At 39.2% G+C, this 18,906-nt stretch overlaps 2 protein-coding genes and 1 long non-coding RNA gene across 12 annotated transcripts; all 3 read right to left on the bottom strand.

The window, feature by feature from the left end:
* Window positions 1–1,635: 1,635 nt before the first annotated feature.
* On the bottom strand, window positions 1,636–4,632 carry LOC106907357 (cerebellin-1-like). 10 transcript variants are annotated; one of them, XM_088007592.1, is made up of 7 exons: window positions 4,010–4,632; window positions 3,840–3,902; window positions 3,018–3,068; window positions 2,844–2,906; window positions 2,270–2,353; window positions 2,008–2,139; window positions 1,636–1,919 (listed from the first exon to the last, which is right to left on the bottom strand). In XM_088007592.1, the coding sequence occupies exons 1-7, from the start codon at window positions 4,257–4,259 to the stop codon at window positions 1,636–1,638; spliced, it is 927 nt and encodes a 308-aa protein (XP_087863718.1). In that variant the 5' UTR covers window positions 4,260–4,632. The 10 variants fall into 10 exon arrangements, with proteins under 10 accessions (XP_087863718.1, XP_087863719.1, XP_087863716.1 ...); XM_088007593.1 differs by having other exon boundaries at window positions 2,844–2,885; window positions 3,018–3,080; XM_088007590.1 differs by having other exon boundaries at window positions 3,018–3,080.
* A 1,779-nt stretch (window positions 4,633–6,411) lies between these two features.
* Window positions 6,412–9,871, bottom strand: LOC106931569 (uncharacterized). Its single transcript, XM_088007430.1, has 6 exons — window positions 9,595–9,871; window positions 9,461–9,502; window positions 9,300–9,341; window positions 7,638–7,733; window positions 7,281–7,412; window positions 6,412–7,149 (listed from the first exon to the last, which is right to left on the bottom strand). Exons 1-6 carry the CDS (start codon window positions 9,854–9,856, stop codon window positions 6,866–6,868), a joined length of 858 nt encoding a protein of 285 aa, XP_087863556.1. The 5' UTR covers window positions 9,857–9,871; the 3' UTR covers window positions 6,412–6,865.
* LOC106913725 (uncharacterized) lies at window positions 8,144–9,235 on the bottom strand. The gene is made up of 2 exons (XR_015763838.1): window positions 8,973–9,235; window positions 8,144–8,751 (listed from the first exon to the last, which is right to left on the bottom strand). It is a non-coding gene; the product is annotated as an uncharacterized LOC106913725 (long non-coding RNA).
* Window positions 9,872–18,906: the final 9,035 nt, after the last annotated feature.

An 18,906-nucleotide genomic window follows, 5' to 3' on the forward strand; every position in this document is an offset into this window, starting at 1 on the left:
TTCACATTATCCACATCATTACTTGAAATAAAAATACATAATGCATAAAAAGTATGTAGTTGCCTGTTCAGTGTCTGCAGTGGGATATTGTCAAAATGTGCTTGATTACAAAGAAAAGATAGATTTTTTTTAATTCAAAGACAGACGGGCTATTTTGCTTTCTGAAAAAAATCTAAGATGAACATTAAGTTTCTACTAAACAAACAAAGTCATACAGTTTAAAGTATGGTTCAGTCAATGAACTTTTATTTTTAAAACATGTTTCCAAACAAAAGTTATTGATGCAAGTACAGTGCATGAAATAGAAATGAAAGACTGACACACAATAAACTACAAAAATCACACATTAAAAAACGCATTTTATGCCAGATTAGTCAGATTGAAATTAAATATATATTTGACTAAAAGTCGCAATCTTTCCATTTACTGATGTGACTAAAAATTGAAATTCTAAAAACAAATAAGAAATGTATATGTAGCTCAATGTATACATCAGTTCTGATCTGCTGTTGAGTTGATGTTGAAAATCAGCACTGCTTGCTCAAGCCCCGATTTTAGCACGGGCTTACCGGCGCTTCGGAGGCCCCGAAAGATGCTTTGTATTTATGTGAATGAATAAGGTCAGATTGCCTTACTTTTATCACTGGCTAAGAGGATTTTGGCAGTGTTGTTGAAAAAATATCTGATTTGTTCTGGCAAACGTCCATCATGAATGCTTGATTATTATTGGTCCAAGTTGGACACTTCTTAGACATTGGGGCGGAGCATCACGGAGTGATTTCTGACGATGGCGGACAGAATGAATAGAGTTCTTGCAGAGCGCAAGAACTAAAGAAAAAGAAGAGTGCAATCGAGAGGTGATGAAGAACATATCCAAGCTAACAGGGTTTTTAAACCTCATATTGGACATGGAACAGAACCATCGTCTCTCTCCTCTTTTCAAGACATTACCTTGCTAAGAGCGGTTATATGGTCCACCAGAACCTGGACTGATCTGCTGACCGGGGAGTCAGAGGCGGCGGAAGGGCGAACTTCTTCGCCAGGTGCAGCAATGATGACCACGGATAATCCGTACAGTACTGATCCTGTAAAAGTTATCCTCCATAGACCGCGGCTGTGTTTTGTATTTTAAACGATGCTAAAAGTCAGTGAAGCTTTGAAACAGGTTTCTGTGAGTGGAAAAAAGCAACAGAGCGATTCAAAGAGAAAGAAAACAGCTAAAGTCACAGAAAAGTAATGCGACTGCTCTGCTCGCTTGCGCTCAATGCAAAGTTAAAAAGCGGAACTAGCTTTAAGTTAAAGCTAGCAGCAGTGGGAGGAACTGTCCTAATATGGCAGGGCAGGACACTCGAGTGCGTCCTGCCCTGCCCTCTATACATACATACATATATATATATATATATATATAGGCACAGCCAAGATACTGCGCAGAACCCTCAAGCTCCCAGGCCTCTGGTAGAGGACCCGAGCTCAGAGGATGAAAGAGACCACCCACGGAGGGTGAGAGGGGAATTTTTTTTTTATATATATATATATATATATATATATATATATATATATATATATATATGCAACTGCACCTTGGCTCAAGCCCAGGGGCCCACATCCTCCTAAATCTGGCCCTCTGCTTGCTGCTCACATGGTGAAAAGCAGATGACCACTGAAGGTTGTGTGACGATTTCCGTTGTCAAGAATCCTTGAGTTTTGACACTGACGCAAAAACACAACGTCTCCAATCTCTAACAATAATGTGACACCATTAGTGCCTTTAACACCACCACTGGACTGATGTTCATATGCCATAAAAATATGGGCTCCATTCTTGGTCAACACAGCACATGTAGCATGTGAAGCATGTCCAGGTCCATAGATATAGAACTCAAAGTGGTAGGCTCCTCTGACTGGAGCTGTGAAAAAACCTGAAATGCATAATAATAATAATAATCATAATCATAATAATTATAATAATAATAATCATCATCATCATCATCACATAAACTGAGGTACCTGTGTTTGAGTTGTAGGCATTTCCGATGTTTGAAACAACATATCTGAAGACCAGAGTTGTGTGTGTGTTAAATGGACCAATAATTTCATAGCCAGAGCCCAACAAGGAAGCTGAGAAAGCCACTCGCTTCACTGTCAGACAGAACGTAAGCAAAACACAATAATTTAAAATTTGGCCAGATTTTAAACAATAGCAATACATGTTTTAGATAAATGTTGTATTTTGTGTTAACATGGAGAGTTTATTTCTAAATTCACAGACCTTCTCCTTCTCTCCTCAGAGCCTCCACCTGGTTTTCAGTTCTGTTTGCCCTGGTTTGAACCCTGATCAGTTCCTCTGCATGAGCTGAAATCAGATGAACCTGATCATTGGCAATTAATTTGTTATTATTAGTAGTAATTATTATTTGTTAGGAAAAAAAACAGATATTCATTTTACATTGGTCTTTAGGTGGTTGTGAGTAGGGCTATTGTAAAAGCTATTACTATCAAAATGCAAGCAAACAAGATCATGTCATAAATGAAATATAATCAATATTTAAATACCTTGGTAGTGTTGTGTCAGATTGTCCAACTCTTTATTTTTTTCTGAAAAAGAAAATGTGTTTATTTCATGATGCCACAATTCATATTTTAAGCATGATGAGGTAGTACCTCATGTTTAAAAGTTCAATAGATACACTTGTACTTTTGTACTTGCAATTGTATCTTTGTTAAATTTTGAATAACCATCAATTAAAATAAAAAACTGGAGAGGATTGATGCTTATTTTGAACAAGATGGATTTTACCTCTGATGTCTAACTTTTACTCATGAAGGCTTTTTGTGATAAATACCTTGGTACTGTTGTTTCAACTTTTCCACCTCAGTCGTTTGCAGTTCCATTTCGCTCACCTTAGCTGTTATGACAATACAACAAAATTGTGAACAATATAATTGTTTCCGTGCAAACACTTCAGTTATTTAAGGTTTATTTTTGATTTGTTTTTATTTTATTATTATTGGCATACCTTGGTGTTGTTCTTTCAGCTTGTCCAATTCTTTCTTCTGCACCTCCAGTTCTTTCGTCTTAACTGTGTGTGGATCAAAGAAAAAATATAATATGACAGAAATAAAATAAAACTGTCTTTGCAATGAATATTTACATCCAAATATTTCTGTTGCTACATTTCTCCATTACATCTTATTTTTGGACAATCAATCAATTAAGATTAGTTGTATTGCGCATTTCGGCAGCAAGGCAGTTCAAACTGCTTTATATCATAAAAACACAACAATCAATCGAAGCATTACATATTTCTAAGTGCTATCATTACACATCAAACATCGTTTGGTGTTTCATTTATTATGGTACCGAAGCAACTCTAAACAGATGGGTTTTTAGTCTAGATGTAAAGAAACTCAGCGTTTTGACTGTTTTACAAGGAATACTGATCTTCTTGATTTTTGCTTCCTAGTCACTGAAGAGACATTTAAATAAATATAATTATGAAGAATGAGACTCTTGGCAATTGTAGATTAAAAATGCCTTATGATATGATAATATGAGGCTCAATAAGGATTTTTAACCTTCTCCTTCTCTTCTCAGAGTCTCCACTTGATCTTCAGTGATGTTTGCCAGGGCTTTAACACTGCTCAGCTCTCCTGCCTGAGCTGGAAATACAATAACAAAAGAACAAACATCTTACCATCACTATTATGAAACAAAAAAAACAATTTATTTTAATTATCCATCCCTGCAGTTGTCCCTCTAGAAGTTAAAATAGAGTTTGGCAACATTGCTCTTGTTCGTTAAACTTATTTCCATGGACAGTAGATAAATAAATAAATACCTTGGTACTGTTGCTTCAGTTTGTCTAATTCATCTTTCTGCAGCTCCAATTCTCTCGTTTTAGCTGTTGAGGCAGTAAAGAGAAAACAGTGAAATATAATGTTATTTCCATGTTGACAATAACATATCTTCACAATACTTCAAAGAAACTTGTGTTCTTTCTTGTGTTACCTTCATAATCTCTCTGCAGGTACCTCATCTCCACCTTCAGTCCAGCCAATGAGGCGCTCATCTCTCTCAGCACAGCATTGATGTCCTGTGTAAAGGTTTGTTGGTTGTCAGAGAGATTTCCTGCATCTGATGCCTGTGATTCTGTTTGCCTTAAATGTGAAATAACTTCATTGTCGGCTGCAGCTTGGAGCTGAGCTGTGAAGAGAGAGCAGATCAGAAGCAATGCAGGAAAAAATATTGTCATCTCCATTTTTAGTTTCAGTCTCCCTGGTTCAGGTCTGTGGGTTGTGTGACAACCCAAGCCTTAAATATACCATTTTTTATCAGCAAATAATGATTAACATTTTTTATTTATTGTTTTTTGAGAAAAACGTGCAGGTGATAAGACTTGAAAATATGTTATACTGGTTACTCTTTGATCTGAAATTTGTATCAAGGAAAATATGGGACATCATTGTATCATGTATCATCATTGTAAGCAATCACCAGGAGAGTTTTCCAAACTTTCTACGTTTCTATTTACAAAAACAGTTTCAAGGAAATAATATCCTGAAGGACAATATCTAAAGGGAAAAGTAATTAAGTCATGTTTATGACAATAACTTAACTCAGATGTTTTTTTATTTGTTTTATTGGTATGAAAGTGATGTAGAGCAAATTTTAGGACATTATAAAAATCTTTACAATTCTGAAGACACATAAAACTATGATGATACACAGTTTTACCACATGGCGTCTTTGGCTGATAGTCCTGGTTAATGTTTCCTAAAGGTGATCTTCCTGATTTTTGTTTCTTAGTCATACTAAAAAGAGACATTTCATTACATATCACTGATTACAGGGAATGTGCATTTACAGCTCTCAGTAGAAAAATCAAGCAGGAGGCTCAACTCCTCTGTATTGTTCCAAGAGTCCTGACCAACTCTAGAAAATTGATTAAATCTTTTTGCTCCTTTTGTTACTGCAATGGCTTCCTTGATAAATCCATTTTTAAATATCGTTTTCATAAGTTTTCAAGACACTGGATTTGAACATCTGTACACTTCAGCGGTACAGTCTAGATTCTTCAGCTCATGGACATTTTAGGTTTTAATGGTTTTTAAAACAAAGTAAAATGCCACACATGCTGATCAAGATGGGCTTTGTTATACAGTTATCTGCACAAGTCTATATTAAACACTCATGCAGGAAATGGTCAACCAGTGCTGACATCAAAACAAGTTCGTTGGAATAGTTCCAGATAAATAATTAGAAAGTGAACTGTTTTCTAACTCACATTATGTTTTCATTTCAAATGAAAATAGTTGATAAGACAATCCTACATTCCTTAAATTTCTGAGAGGTTTATGTTTTAATGTGTGATTAATAAACAACAACAAAAAACCCCCACCACAAACATTGTGATTTTATGATTCAGTTTATCTAAACTGAATCATAATGTGCCATGAGCAGATAGATGAATGATAAGGACGATTTTCTCTCTGTTCTTCCTCAATAACAGTATAAATGATAAGCTCTCATTTGGTCTCAGACTGATAAACCAGATAAACCAACATTTACCAGATAGCAGCATCAGATATGTGATAAACTGCTGATAACCAAGTGTTTTTCTTATGTCCTTCCTCAAAAAACAACACATGAAGAAAAAAAAACATATGACTTTGGAAGAAAAGTTGCAGTGGGACGTCAACTTTTATAAAATCAATACAAAAATATGATTACTAGCTAATTACTGATGCACAGATTGCAATTTTCTAAATTAGATTCTACGAATGTTAATGGAAATAACTTTCACAATTTTCTTATTGTATTTATATTGCCATATGAGCCATTTATATTTTCCTTTTTATCGCCACTAGGGGGCGTATTTCATTTGGTTTTCTGAGTATGTCTGAAGAGGTACGGGGTAACTTAAGGTCAAGTGTGATTCTGTTCAGGTGTTGCTAATTGAAGAGGCAAACAGTTTTCTACTGTGCTTGGATTGGATTTATGTTTGACTCATGTTGTTCTAAAGGGAAATGGCAAGACAATGGACATTGTACAGAAAATAAATGACTTTATGATTATAAGTCAAAAGGAAGATCAGCATAAAAATCTTGATTGAGTGCACATAAAACCAACGGCTAGCAAGAACAATAGCAACCAATAGTCTAAAAATACAGGATTTTAGCTGCTACAATTGCTTTAGGTTGACATAAACTAATAACCCAAGATATATGAAATCAACCTATGAAAAGCATCTTTATAGAATATTTTGATAGTGTACTAAAGGTATGATAGTTTTTTAATTTATCACACTCATAAGTCAGAAAAGTCACAGTGATTGTTTAAGTTAGTTCCACAAACACATTAACGACCGAAGTGCAGGAGCAAGGGGCCCCGGTTAAACCATGATCTTAGCATAACTTTAAAAACTTTATTTGAAGTATTTTACACATTAATAACACACACAAACTGGAAAAAACAAATGTTCCTGGTTCAATGATTTTCTGTTTCTGTGGTCACTCAAAAAACATATGCATATATTTTTAATTTTCAAAAACAAATTTTATGAAAGACCAAACATAACATCTTCAGGTTTAGTCCATTTAAAAGTGAACAATTTTGATCTGAAACAAACTGTGCATTACAATAGATATTTCAACAAAACTAAATTGAAGTTCTAAGTTGCATTTTGTGTGTAATTTATTAAAAATAGTATAACTGAAAGAGAATCCTTAGAATCATTGTGGCTGATAAATTATTGTGGAAATTTAAGACAAAATGAAACACAATAAAAATTATTTAATACAGTTATAAAAAACCATGTGTTATGATGCACTCTTGAGGCAGAAATAAATTAGGACTGTTTTCTGCTCACACAGTGAAAAGCAAGTGACCACTGAAGGTTGTGTAATGATTTTCGCTGTCATAAATCCTTGAGTTTTGCCACTGACGCAAAAACACAACATCTCCAGTTTCTAACAGCAATGTGGCACCATTAGATGGGTTAACAGAGTTGGAAGCCTGATGTTCATATGCAATGAAAATAGGATTCCCATTCCTGACCAACACAGCACCTGTCCCATGTGACGCATGTCCAACTCCATGTAAGTGAAACTCAAAGTGATAGGCTCCTCTCACCGGGGCAATGAAAAAACCTGAGGAACATTGAACAATAATGTTTCCATTGAACCTTTTCATCCATATATTTACATAAAGAATCAATCAACCAACTGCATGCCAGGATTATAAAGAGAATCAAGTTGTAACAGTGGATAAAACGGGGTACCTGTGTTTGGGTTGTAGGCATTTCCAATATTTGCAACAACATGTCTGAAGACTAGAGGCGTCTGTGTGTTAAATGGTCCAGTATGTCCTGAACCTGATGCCAGCAAGGAAGCTGAGAAAGCCACTTGTTTCACTACAAGACAATAAGTTGGTATTATTGGGATCAAGCAGTTACTTGTTCTTAAAAAACTATCTGGTGTTTGTTAAATTAAAGAAATCAAAACTAACAAATTACTGTCTTAATTAAAAAAACTAAACATATTAAACAATTAATGGACATCAAGCAAAAGTACACAACTTGACTTTTGTTGCATGTTAGGAAAATGTTTTTATGTGAATACTAATGAGTTTCCCAAACCTTCTCTTTCTCTCTTCAGAACCTCCACTTGGTTTTCAGTGTTGTTTGTCCTGGCTTTAATACTGATCAGTTCTTCTATCTGAGCTGAAAATTGATTAAAACAAACATGAAATGTAAAATAAAACGATATGTCCTCTATCATTTTTTACAGTAATAGTTTGACATCACAAATTCACAGCAGTTTCTGGTCTCTTGATGTTACTGGACTGTGTAGAAAGAAATACAGCAGCAGACACATCTCAGCGTTTTATGCCACTGATTATTCAGGGAAAGCAGGTTGAGCAGGTAGAGTGCTTTAAGTATCTGAGGACGCAGCTGGACACCTGGCTGTCTCAACAAGTACATTCAGATTCATAATAAAGTCCCTTAGTGCCTCGATCTTCTCATGAAGCTGAGATATTTTAGGGTTAGTAAAAAAATTTCTATCATGGAAATTCTTCAACAGCGGAAGCATTTCTGAAACTGCTTATGATTTTTTGTATCTTGTGTACATGTTTCTTGTGAAGTTTTTGTATGTGTATGGAGCTCTGTCTAAGATAAATTTCCGATAGCTTTGGTATCAGACAACTTTTCAACTTTTTTGTTTAATTAAATCAGCTTTGTTTGTGTAGCACTATTTAAAGTGTAAAAGGACTGGATGGAAAAAATCAGAAGACTAGAATTCATCTGCTGGAGCTGTTGTCAGTAATCAATAAAACAATACAAAAGAACTACTTTCAATACCATGTATTAGACAAAAATTAAAGTTGACAATGCAAGACAAACATACATAGGACCAAAAAATAAAAAACAAACAAAAAAATATACACAGTACTGCGGCCGTCCTTCATTGATTTGTGCACAACTGGTATTGATTTCCCCGCTGGTCAGTCCAAAACCTGACCGACACACATTCAGAAGTCCATGGTTGAATTATCCGGATATTTAAGTTGATAATGTCCCAGCGCAAGTTCTTTCGGATGAAAAGATGAATAATGGAGTGTGTGCCTGAGTGGTGAGATGGAGGGGGAATTGATACAGACCAGACCAGGATGAAGTGATTCTTGGGGCTCTCCTGGCTCCAGCCAGTTTTCAGAAGCTCGCCATCTTTTACCCTAAAAAGGGATCACCTGGCCTGTATTAAAATAAACAGGACCAGTAAATTTCCAGCCGGCTAGTTAACTAGAGTTTTCAGTTTCACTCAGAAATAAATGCAATATATCTAATCTATCAGACCAAATGAAGAAACATTTATCTCATCATCTTAAAGAAGTTAAATTACAACAATTGATCACGATTAGCATTAGTTACCAACCAACATGCTAAATTCAACAAAACATTGTGATCACTACTCACCAATTTCAATAGTAGTTGGGAGCATGGCAGCTTCAAGGCTCCAAACTCACTGGATTTTTTGGATCTGTAGCTCCTTTGTCTCCAGCTCTCCCCCTCACACCTCACTGGGGAAAGCTGGAGCAAGCCTAAATAGTTACATCAGGTGTGTCAATTGGCTGCATGCATTGTGTGACTGACTGTCACTCTAACCAATGGGGCAGTAAGGCGGGACTAAGAGCAGTTTTTCCACCCTGGGTTACATTTGCTTCTAAACATTTCAGAAAAAATAGTTTTAGTGAGTCATTTATCATGTAAAATAATGTATTGCTAGAGTAAAGTTATAAATACCTTGGTACTGCTGCTCAAGATTCCTTACTTTTGTCACTTGCTCTAAAATAGTAAAAATAAACAGTTAATATAACAATAGTAGTTAATATAACATCCTTCTTATGTTAAGAATTGTCCATTTTGTGATAACATCAGAGTTTTATTTGTTGTCTTCTAAATACCTTGGTATTGTTGTTTTATCAAGTCCAGTTCTTTTGTCTTGGCTGTTGCAGGAGTAAAATGAAAAACACTGAAATGTGACTATTTGAATATAAACACTTTAGTTTCATACATCATTGATTTCTGGTTAACATACCTTCATTATCTCTCTGTAGATACTCCATACCAACCTTCAGTGCAGCCAATGAGGCGCTCATCTCTCTCAGCACAGCATTGATGTCCTGTGTGCAGGTTTGTTGATTGTCAGAGAGATTCACTGCATCTGCTGCCTGTGATTCTGTTTGCCTTAAATGTGAAATAACTTCACTTTTAGCATTTGGTTGAAGCTGAGCTGTGGAAAGAAAGCAGATTAGCAACAACAATGAGAAAAACATTGTGATCTCCATTCTCAACATCATATTTTGCAGGTTGCCTTTGTGGTTTCTGTGATGATCCGAGCCTTAAATATTCACAAGAGCTGACTAATAATTAGCTAAATCTTTTGTCTAAAGTCCATGCAAATAACAGGTCTTCCCATGGGTTTGACCAATCAAAAGGCATAACCTTTGGTCAAAAACATTATATTATGGGCACGCTCTTCTCAAAGCCAAACATTTAATTAAATCTAAAGTTTTAAAAACATTTGATTTTGTTGAAAGACATGAAAACTGGCAGCAACTGATTTTTGAACAAAATCGTTCTTATTACTTGAGTATAAATGATCCATTGTTGCATTTATGGTAAATATATGTAATTTGTCATGGTGCTGAACACATTTTAGTGCAATTAGTGTTGATTCTTTAAAGCTGCAGTATGTAACCTTAATATATATATATATATATATATATATATATATATATATATATATATATATATATATATATAAAAAAAAAAAAAAAAAATTCCCTTCTCACCCTCCGCGGGTGGTCTCTTTCATCCTCTGAGCTCGGGTCCTCTACCAGAGGCCTGGGAGCTTGAGGGTTCTGCGCAGTATCTTGGCTGTGCCTAGAACTGCACATTTCTGGACTGAGATGTCTGATGTTGTTCCTGGGATCTGTTTGAGCCACTGCTCCAGTTTGGGGGTGACTGCCCCGAGGGCCCCGATGACCACAGGCACCACTGTGGTCTTCACCTTCCAGGCCTTCTCCAGTTCCTCTCTGAGGCCCTGGTATTTCTCCAGTTTCTCATGCTCCTTTTTCCTGATGTTGTGGTCACTTGGTATTGCTACATCCACCACAACGGCTTTCCTCTGTTCTTTATCCACCACCACAATGTCCGGTTGGTTCGCCATTACCATCTTGTCTGTCTGGATCTGGAAGTCCCACAGGATCTTAGCTCGGTCATTCTCCACCACCTTTGGGGGTGTTCCCCACTTTGACCTCGGGGCTTCCAGTCCATATTCGGCACAGATGTTCCTGTACACTATGCCCGCCACTTGGTTATGTCGTTCCATGTATGCTTTCCCTGCCAGCATCTTGCACCCTGCTGTTATGTGCTGGACTGTCTCAGAGGCCTCCTTGCACAACCTACACCTTGGGTCTTGTCTGGTGTGGTAGATCTGAGCCTCTATTGCTCTGGTGTTTAGTGCCTGTTCCTGGGCGGCCAGGATGAGGGCCTCTGTGCTGTCCTTGAGTCCAGCTTTCTCCAGCCATTGGTAGGATTTCCTGATATCAGCCACTTCAGTTATTTGTCGGTGGTACATCCCATGTAGGGGCTTGTCTTCCCATGATGGTTCCTCCAGCACCTCGTCCTCTGTTCCCCATTGTCTGAGACATTCGCTGAGCACATCGTCCATTGAGGCTTTGTCCTTGATGTATTTATGGATCTTGGATGTTTCATCCTGGACAGTGGCTCTCACACTCACTAGTCCTCTGCCTCCTTCCTTACGGCTTGTGTACAGTCTCAGGGTGCTGGATTTGGGGTGGAACCCTCCATGCATGGTTAGCAGCTTCCGAGTCTTAACGTCCGTGGCCTTTATCTCTTCCATTGGCCAGCTAATTATTCCGGCAGGGTATCTGATTACTGGTAAGGCATAGCTGTTTATTGCACGGATCTTGTTCTTGCCATTGAGCTGGCTTCTCAGGACTTGCCTTATTCGTTGGAGGTATTTGGCTGTGGCTCCTTTCCTTGTGACCTCATCGAGGTTGCCATTTGCTTGTGGTATTCCCAGGTACTTGTAGCTGTGCTCTATGTCTGCTATTGTTCCCTCTGGGAGTGAGACCCCTTCTGTGTGGATGACCTTCCCTCTCTTTGTAACCATCCGGCCACACTTCTCTAGTCCGAATGACATCCCAATGTCAGTGCTGTAGATCCTGGTGGTGTGGATCAGTGAGTCGATGTCTCGCTCGTTCTTGGCGTACAGCTTGATGTCATCCATGTAGAGGAGGTGACTGATTGTGGCCCCATTCTTGAGTCGGTATCCGTAGCCAGTCTTGTTGATGATTTGGCTAAGGGGGTTCAGGCCTATGCAGAACAGCAGTGGGGACAGAGCATCTCCTTGGTATATGCCACATTTGATGGACACTTGTGCAAGTGGTTTGCAGTTGGCTTCAAGGGTGGTTTTCCACAGCCCCATCGAGTTTGCAATGAAGGCTCTTAGAGTCCTATTGATGTTGTACATCTCTAAGCATTCAATGATCCAAGTGTGTGGCATCGAGTCATAGGCTTTCTTGTAATCAATCCAAGCGGTGCACAGGTTGGTGTGTCGGGTTTTGCAGTCTCGGGTGATTGTGTGGTCTACAAGGAGTTGGTGTTTGGCTCCTCTGCTATTTATGCCGATGCCCTTCTGTGCCGTGTTCATGTATTTATCCATGTGCCCGCTTATCTTAGCTGCTATGATGCCTGACATGAGCTTCCATGTTGTAGAGAGACAGGTTATCGGCCGATAGTTGGATGGGACTGAACCCTTTGAGGGATCCTTCTGGATCAGGATTGTGCGCCCTTCAGTTAGCCATTCAGGGTGAGTCCCATTCTGTAGTAGCTGGTTCAGTTGAACTGCCAGTCGCTCATGGAGGGCAGTGAGTTTCTTTAGCCAGTAGGCATGGATCATGTCAGGCCCTGGTGCTGTCCAGTTTTTCATACCCGAGACTCTTTCTTGGACATCTGCCACAGTGATGGTTACCGGGGCTTGTTCAGGGAGGTTGCTGTGGTCCTCTCGTAGAGAGGTTAGCCACTGTGCATTGCTGTTGTGGGACGCCTCCCTCTCCCATATGCCTTTCCAGTATTGTTCAGTCTCCAGCCTTGGTGGGTCTGCTCTGTTGTTAGTACCCTGCCATTGAGAGTACACTTTAGCTGGTTGGGTGGAGAAGAGCCGGTTAATCCTCCTGGCTTCATTCTCTCTTGTGTATCTCTTTAGGCGGCTGGCCAAGGCTTGGAGCCTTTGTTTGGCAGTTTCGAGTGCTTCAGGTATGGGCATCTGGCTGTACTTCTTAGGTACTGGTCTTTTCATTGCACCTCTTTGGAGCTCTGACAGTTGGCTCACTTCCCTCCATATCCATCCATGATGGATATTGGGTCTCATAGTTGCTCTTATAGCCGAGCATTTCAAGGATCACTGATGCTGAGTTGTATATCAGCTCATTGGTTTCTGTTATGGTGTTGGTAGGGATTGTTCTCAATGCTGCATTCACATCTTCAATGAGACTTTCTTTCCTCCCTTTTGCCGTAGCATTTGTGTTGTACCTCGTCAATCTCAAGTTGTGATAGCAGTTGCCGTTTGCGGATGTTGGAACACTGAGCTACTAGTTGTTTGGCAGTCATTGTAGACTGTGGGTGTCGAAGTAACCATTCCACCCTCAGTCTTTGCATGTAACCCCTCTGACTAGGGTTACTTGAGTAGTAGCATTCCAACAGATCCATGTTTTCGTCTCTCGCCCATTTCCGTCTTGTTCCAGTAGCCCATTTTTCATCAAGGTGCTCTGGTTCCCCAGCACCTGACGCAGACCTTGTTTGGCCGGGCGACGTCTGAGCCGGCATGTTATGCGTATCAATGTCTCTCATGTTATGAGGTAGGCTATATAGCTCCAAGGGTCTTGCCTAAGGACCCACACTGCATAGCTCAATTGCACAATTGCACTGTTGTAACTCGCCCCAGCCCGGATTCGAACCCCGGTCTCCCGGGTGGTAGACTGGTGTCTACCCACTGAGCTATACAGTCAGCTATATATATATATATATAGCTATATATATATATATATATATATATATATATATATATATATATATATATATATATATATATATATATATATATATATATATATATATATATATATATATATATATATATATATATATGTATATATATATATATATATATATATATATATAGCTATATATATATATATATATATATATATGGTTGCGACAGACTGGCGACCTGTCCAGGGTGTACCCCGCCTCTCGCCCGGAACGTGAGCTGGAGATAGGCACCAGCACCCCTCCCGACCCCACTGAGGGACAAGGGTGAAGGAAAATGGATGGATGGATGGATGGATATATATATGGTGTACATATTTGTTCAAACTGTCACTATGTTGTGATGGTTTGTCATAGATAATCTCTTTCTCTCAGCGATAACTAGAAACAACCAATCAGAGCCAGGAGGCGGGTTTTAGTGCTGTCGTGGTCAGTGACGGGCACTGCATGAAAAGTGGGATTTTCGACAGCTATTGACACCTAGCGTTGCCGTGCGCTTAGAGATTGAAGGCTATCAGCAGGAATTTTTTGTCAGAATGGGAAATTGTAGGGAACTGCAAAGAATTGACAAAAACTGTCTGTGTCCATGTTGCCCCATCACCACCATCCCCTTGGGTCTAGGAGAGACTTTCATATTTAAAAGAAATTGCTGGGAGCCATGCAAATCCAAATCAACTATTGAACACCAGCTTTTGTGACAACCTTTCTATTGTAGTTCACCCATTTTACCTTATGTGCACCACCCAGGTCTGTTTACCAGTTCCAGGACCCGACCAAAACCCCTCCGTGTTATTACCTTGAGAAATAATGAGATTTGGTTAAGTCGTACAAATGGAACAAATACAGAGTGACATTCACCATCCAGCACTTGACCACACTTCGTTCACCTTGGGGATCTAACCAAGTGTGCGTCCCACAACACATAACAAATCACTACAAGCTCCACTTGAGCCCAGCTCAAATGGAGCACCAGCACCCACTGGAGTATGCTAGCCATATTCCACGCACTTTACACAGCACATACAAACCAGAAGGTGGCTCCCTGCAGCACACCGCAAGCACCATACACCGACTATAAAGATAGTCCCCTGTTGCTCAAGATGGTTCTTGATCTCGAGTGAGAGCACTACCTATGAGGAAGCAATATGGGTCCGAACCAATCGTGGTGGGCCCGCATACCTAGAGAGTGAAAATTCTCAAACCTAAGTAGAATATTTAGGGTAAATCTGATGATACATTGTCAACATTGCACGTCTGTCAAGCTCATTCAAGATCGAGTGGTACAATGCAGACGCTGTACACATTTCTAAGAGAAGTGTTTTTGCCAATGTGAAAGCACTGCGGTTTACATAAAGCACATTGGTTGTGCCATCATGTTCCAATCATTTGCACATGTAAAATATTGGTAATTTTAGTACCATAGTACCATAGTCCCATGTCCATGGCATTCTAAGTAGTTGATTCTTCTGAAACCACCTCCTAATGTGGACTATGTGATTAAACATTCCCAGTTTGTTTGAGTTCATTCATCTTTTCTCTGTGCACCACTCAGGTTCGTTTACCAGTTTCAGGACCCAACCAGAACCCCTCAGTGTAAATTACCTTAAGAAATAATGAGATTTGGTTATCTATAAAAACAGGCAAAAATCAGAGCAAAAACAGAGCAAGCAGGGTGAAAGTCTTGAGGTAATCTTCAGAAATAAAATTCAGTTTAGAAATGAGTTAATGGCAAGCATTACATAATGTGTTCAGTACAATGATAGTTCTGGTTGTATAATAATAATAATAATAATAATAATAATAATAATAATTATTATTATTATTATTATTATTATTTTGCCCATGTTTAATTGACATGAACCACCAGTTTTATGTTAGAAGTTGAAGGCACTAGAGTTGATGGCCAGGAGTAGCAATTATCAAAAACTTCTACTAGAGGGGGCTGTTTGTCATGACCTAAAGTCCAACTGATGATTATTTTTAGACTGCATTAGCTCATTTAAAAGGTAGCTTGCTACCTGTTAAGGTTATTGGGGCATGCCATTAGCAATGCATAAGGAGAGCAGTGACTGACCTGCGAAGCAGGTCAGTCACTGCCTCCATGCATTGCATGGCAGGCACCTATTGTTCTACACCCAATAGAACGCCTGGATATTATTATTGGGGCATGCCATTAGCAATGCATAAGGAGAGCAGTGACTGACCTGCGAAGCAGGTCAGTCACTGCCTCCATGCATTGCATGGCAGGCACCTATTGTTCTACACCCAATAGAACGCCTGGATATTATTATTATTATAACAACTTCTTCCATTACCGTTAATGCGGCTCGTACCGCTGCGTGCCCACCCACAAAAGTGGTATCAAAACGTGTGTCTCGATCCCGGCATTGGAGCTATTACTTTTATTGGGGATCGGAGTTACGACGGCGACGTAAAAAGCGAAAAACGAGCGAAATTTCCAACTGCCGAAACCTTAGAGTGTAACTGAAACCAACTGCCGCTTTTTAGAGTGAGAAAAAGAGTGGAATTTTGACCCCAAAATAATTTTGAAATTGCTCTCATGGGTGCAAAAATTGCTCTATTGGTATGAAAGTCGGTCATGACATTGATACGAATGCCTGCTCTGGTAAAATGTTTTCAAAATTTCCCTAGGGCTTACGGTTTTCTGTCCAGGTGCTTCAGAGCAAAGTTTTGGGACAGGATAACTGACGTTCCTCCCCAGTGTTTTACATACATTTCTGAAAAATCTCTGAGCTCAGCGCACACCATTTTTCTCTCATCACTGCAATTACTGTGATTGAGCTACAGATATGAATCGCGGTAATAGATGAGATGAGAAATAGCCCTCTCATATGCTTCAAACGGTTTTTAGATCGGACTTACGGAACCCGAACGGGAAGCAGTCGTTCGGACTGCTTTTTCCATTAAAACTGACTGGGTGTCTCATAAAGATAGATAAGTCTGACACACACAGGGCACTTTCATCACTATAGCAACAGAATGCAGAGAGGGAGAACTGCTGGGGTTTGGACTACAAAGACTCTGTAGTTCTAAATATGGCGGAACACTTTAATACTGAGGGCAGAGCAGAAGGTCAGAACTACAACATGGCGGAACACTCAATGATTACAGAGGAGGGCTGAGCTGGCAGTTAGAACTACTTCCTGTTTTGGGCATTATACAGGTGGATTAACCAAACCACTGTTACACATTGGATTAGTGTGGTTATGAAAATTAAGTTTACTGAAAGTTTCAAAATAAAACTCTGAAAATTGCACTGACAAAAGTGCATCGCCGTAGGCGATGCAAAAATGAAAATCTTTTTTTTATGTTTTTTTTCTCAGGATAGTGAACTGCCTTGCGCAGCAAGGCAGTTCATTAACATTAGCATTTCATGGTTGTCTCAAAGATTGAAATCCTTCCCCAGCTTTCTGTCTCACACACACAGCAGTTGGCTGAGGGCCAATCGCTATAGCAACAGAATCCAGAGAAAGGCAAATCTGCTGGTTTGGACTACAAACCAGCAGCCATAACTGCCATAACTGTAGTTCTATCTATGGCCAAGACTCAGTTAAAACAGAGGCCTGAGCAGCATGTCAGAACTACAACATGGCGGAACACTCAGTTATTACAGAGGAGGAGTTGGCTGGTATTATAAACAACTTGTGCTTTGAGCATTATATAACTGATTTAACCTGATCACTATTACACATGAAATTAGTGTGGCAATTTCAAATGAAGCTTATTGAAAATTTTCAAAATAAAAGCCTTGACAATTTTTACATCATGTAATTGCTCTTTTTACATACATTTCTGCAAAAAGTTCTGAGCTCAGCGCACACCATTTTTCTCTCATCACTGCAATTACTGTGAATGAGCTACAGATATGAATCGCGGTACTAAATGAGACGACAAATAGCCCTCTCATATGCTTCAAACGGTTTTCGAATACGTATCACGGTTCCCGAATGGAAAGGAGTTGTTCGGACAGCTTTTTGGAGTGAAACTGGCTGGCTCAAACAGATAGAATTGTTTCTCCCCCTGTCTGGAGAAACACAGGGGGAGGCTTGGTCACTATAGCAACAGAACACAGACAAAAGCCAAACTGCTCCTTAGGACTACAAAAACGCCATCTTTGTAGTTCTAAACACGATGGAACACTTTACTACAGAGGCCTGAGCAGAAGGTCGGAAGGTCAACATGGTGGAACCCTCAATCATTACAAAGGAGGGCTGAGCTGGCAGTTAAGAAGTACATAATGGTGGAACTCTGACTTATTACAGAAAGAAGGTGAGCAGAATGTTATAACTACAGACAGGGCAGAATGTTCTGGGCTTTATATATAAACTGGTTTAACCCAACCACTGTTAGACATGGGATTAGTGTGGCCATTTAAAATGAAGCTTACTGAAAATTTCAAAATAAAAGCCTGAATATTCCTCTCAGGCCTTTATTATGTTTTTCTCTCAGGTTAGTGCAGAGAGAACTACAGATTTAAATCGTGGTTCCATCGGAGACAAGAAATTGCCCTCTTATATGCTTCAAAAAGTTTTCGGATTGCTCTTATGGATGCTGAACAGTAAGCCGCTTTGATCAGAAAAACTAACTGCTTCAAAGAGTTGCTGCACTCCTCTCATGCTAGTGCAACGCCGTAGGCGTTGCAATAATATTAAGCTTTTTTCGCATTTTTTTCCCTCAGGATAGTGAACTGCCTTGCACAGCAAGGCAGTTCATTAACATTAGCACAAGATTGTGCACAACATTAGCACAAAATTTAGCATTTTACTGCAAGGCAGTGCACATCCTAACATCCTACATGAATATTAGTCTTCACGCTAATATTAGCATTTTGGCTTATGCATTAATTTCAACATACTGAATGGTACAGGTGCAGTTTAGTCAACATGTTTCTGACTCACCACAGGTTATTGACTACATTGAAGCTTTCTTTAGCATTAATGCTAATTTTTTGCATCAGAACGCTTGATTAAAAACCGACGGGCACACTTTGGCATGCCCCTTAAAATTTCTGCGGAATTTTCTAGTTATTATAACAACTTCTTCCATTACCGTTAATGCGGCTCGTACCGCTGCGTGCCCACCCACAAAAGTGGTATCAAAACGTGTGTCTCGATCCCGGCATTGGAGCTATTACTTTTATTGGGGATCGGAGTTACGACGGCGACGTAAAAAGCGAAAAACGAGCGAAATTTCCAACTGCCGAAACCTTAGAGTGTAACTGAAACCAACTGCCGCTTTTTAGAGTGAGAAA

Source organism: Poecilia mexicana, unplaced genomic scaffold (assembly GCF_051168715.1).
Source record: "Poecilia mexicana isolate PSO_F unplaced genomic scaffold, ASM5116871v1 scaffold_7, whole genome shotgun sequence".
In the NCBI taxonomy this organism is placed as follows: domain Eukaryota; kingdom Metazoa; phylum Chordata; class Actinopteri; order Cyprinodontiformes; family Poeciliidae; genus Poecilia; species Poecilia mexicana.